Raw genomic sequence first — 2,379 nt, forward strand, 5'->3', positions numbered from 1 at the left:
ATATATATAATTCAGCAATGAACAAAATGAATGTAAATGTACTACACAAACTTACAACTAAATAATATTTATTACCTTCATAAGCACGTCATTGAGGTCCAATGTTTTTTCAATTTTAAATCTTGGTACCATCACATTCACTGTTTGTTCATAAAGAGAGGCAAATTCTTCATTTAAATTTACAGATTTTAATTTATTTTCCATCTTAGATAAGCCATCTAGTTTATCTGGTAGTATAATAAACATGCTAAACATGTCACCCTAAAATAAATGCATTTTAATAAAGTATTCACCTTTGTTACACAATCTGTAAGCTTATATAATTAAAAGCAATGAATTGAAAAGATTAAGGACAACACTGCTGGAACCATTTGAGTCAACTAGATAATACTTGACAAAATCACTGTTCTGAATATTCATAAACTCATTCCAGATTCAACCAGCTGAGTTATTTTTGCCTAGCAATTAAAAGACATTTACAAGTATAAAAGAAGTTTCAACAGAAAAGAAAAATTTTCTTTAAATATGTTTTATCTATCAAGTATTAAAATAGAGATTGGTTTCACTTGTGTAACAAACTTAACTGATTCTAGTAGATCAGCTATTGAGATAAATCGACCTTATAAAGAAAAAAGTCATATACAAATAAAGGTATTCTCAGCGTAATTGACACATCATATGTAGCGGGAATATAAAAAATGACAGGGCAACAAATGATAAAATTAATGAAAACAAAATTAAATTAGTTTCTTCCTTAGTAATTTAGCTTTCCTCTAGAAAATAGCACCCCAAAACATTGTAAATCCGTACCAACCATGAAGAAGAAGATAAGTTTAGTTAATTAGGTGATGAATTATTAACTTCTTTTTTAGTACAGAAATAGTTTTCAATTAATTATAAATAAAATCAGTGGATTATTACATTTACTTATTTGACATACTCTTTTTTTTATTTAACATTAAAACTGTACTGACAAGCATTTAAGTTTTGCAAGGATGTAATCATGTACAGCCATTTATTCATTCGCAATAGTTATTAAAAAAGAGCAATCAAAATTCATATCAAAAAGGGATCACCCAAATATGTCATAATTATTGGTTTGATCTATAAAAAAACTACTTTAGTATTACATCACTGCTGTGGACACCACTCTAAAACAACTTTTCACTTTTGAATAATCATAATCAACAAGATGGTTAAAATTATGCAAAAGTTGGAGAATATTTAGTTTTTAAGAAGTTGTGTCAGTTTTTCTCCTACAAGCAATATACATACCCATATATACACCTAATAGCAATAATAATAGATTTTGTAATGGAAAAATCCTAATACCACCCATGGATGCATCAGTTTGATAATAGTTAAAAAACTTGTAGGAAAAAAACTAGACAGAGAACACTTTATTAACAACAGCAGTGGTGCCCAACTACATTGGGTTCCTATACACACAGTATACTAAATCTAGAAAATCTTTACCTCATAAGGAAGTTCAAGAATCTTCGCTCCTAGTTTTTGACTTTCCATATATCGGAACTTTGCTTCACGCTTGACCATCATTGGTACGTCTACTGAATGGTCAGGAGTGACATAGAAAGGCATATCAACCGTGTTTTTTCTATCAAAACTCTTTTTCCAATTAGCTTTAAAATGAATTGCGTTAACCATAACTAATCTGGTATCCTTAGTCACACTACCTGAAAAAAAACCTCAATAACTTCTTTTTTTCCATACATTAGAAGTAAAATTACATTACACTAAAGAAACGGTTCAACATCATGCGATAAATTAAAGCTATTCTTTTATATTACTAAAGATATGCTTTGCGATTCTGAATAATTAATGTTATAGTACGGCAAACATCCAGCACAATTATCTAAATACTGTTATAATCCTTGTTATTTATTCCCAAGTACAACTCCAATACGGTAGTTGGGCATGTGCTCCTTAGACACAATATGAAACTGGTTAACTATTCGTATTAGTACTTAGACACAAAACAAGATTTCTTATTCTTATTTTAAACAAATTTAGGCTCTGATCTCAAATGATAAGGATCAATTGGAATTCATTTATCTCTTGAGTCAGCATAGAGAGTGAAATTTGACAGCTATGGACCAATTAAGGCAGTATATAAAAAATATTGCAGGAGGTCAAAATCAAGAATGACAGATGAAATATTTAAAATTTCAGAAACCGTCAATGAAGCCTCAGATTATAGAAGAAAACACACAAACTTCACTACAATTTAAGAAAAAAATTATACTTTGAAATGATAAAATCTAGCAATATAAATTACCTGGTGGAAGAAGATCTTTAATCTTGTGGTTTGTTTTCTCTTCAGCCCAATTATTGATATTTATCCTAGAACCATCCGGATTT

At 29.3% G+C, this 2,379-nt stretch overlaps 1 protein-coding gene across 1 annotated transcript in view; it reads right to left on the reverse strand.

Annotated features, from left to right (window-relative positions):
• Window positions 1–42: 42 nt before the first annotated feature.
• Window positions 43–2,379, reverse strand: part of LOC136797013 (ipis-1-like) — a 31,004-nt gene continuing 28,667 nt past the window's right edge. Inside the window, exons 5-6 of the mRNA XM_067052400.1 lie at window positions 1,477–1,700; window positions 43–261 (exon numbers count right to left, since the gene is read on the reverse strand). Of these exons, the coding sequence (XP_066908501.1) occupies window positions 58–261; window positions 1,477–1,700 (428 nt within the window). The 3' untranslated portion in view covers window positions 43–57. The remainder of the gene's footprint in view (window positions 262–1,476; window positions 1,701–2,379) is intronic.

The sequence above is a fragment of the Halyomorpha halys genome, unplaced genomic scaffold (assembly GCF_000696795.3).
Source record: "Halyomorpha halys isolate HHAL.00 unplaced genomic scaffold, Hhal_1.1 Scaffold41.1, whole genome shotgun sequence".
Taxonomy (NCBI): Eukaryota; Metazoa; Arthropoda; class Insecta; order Hemiptera; family Pentatomidae; genus Halyomorpha; species Halyomorpha halys.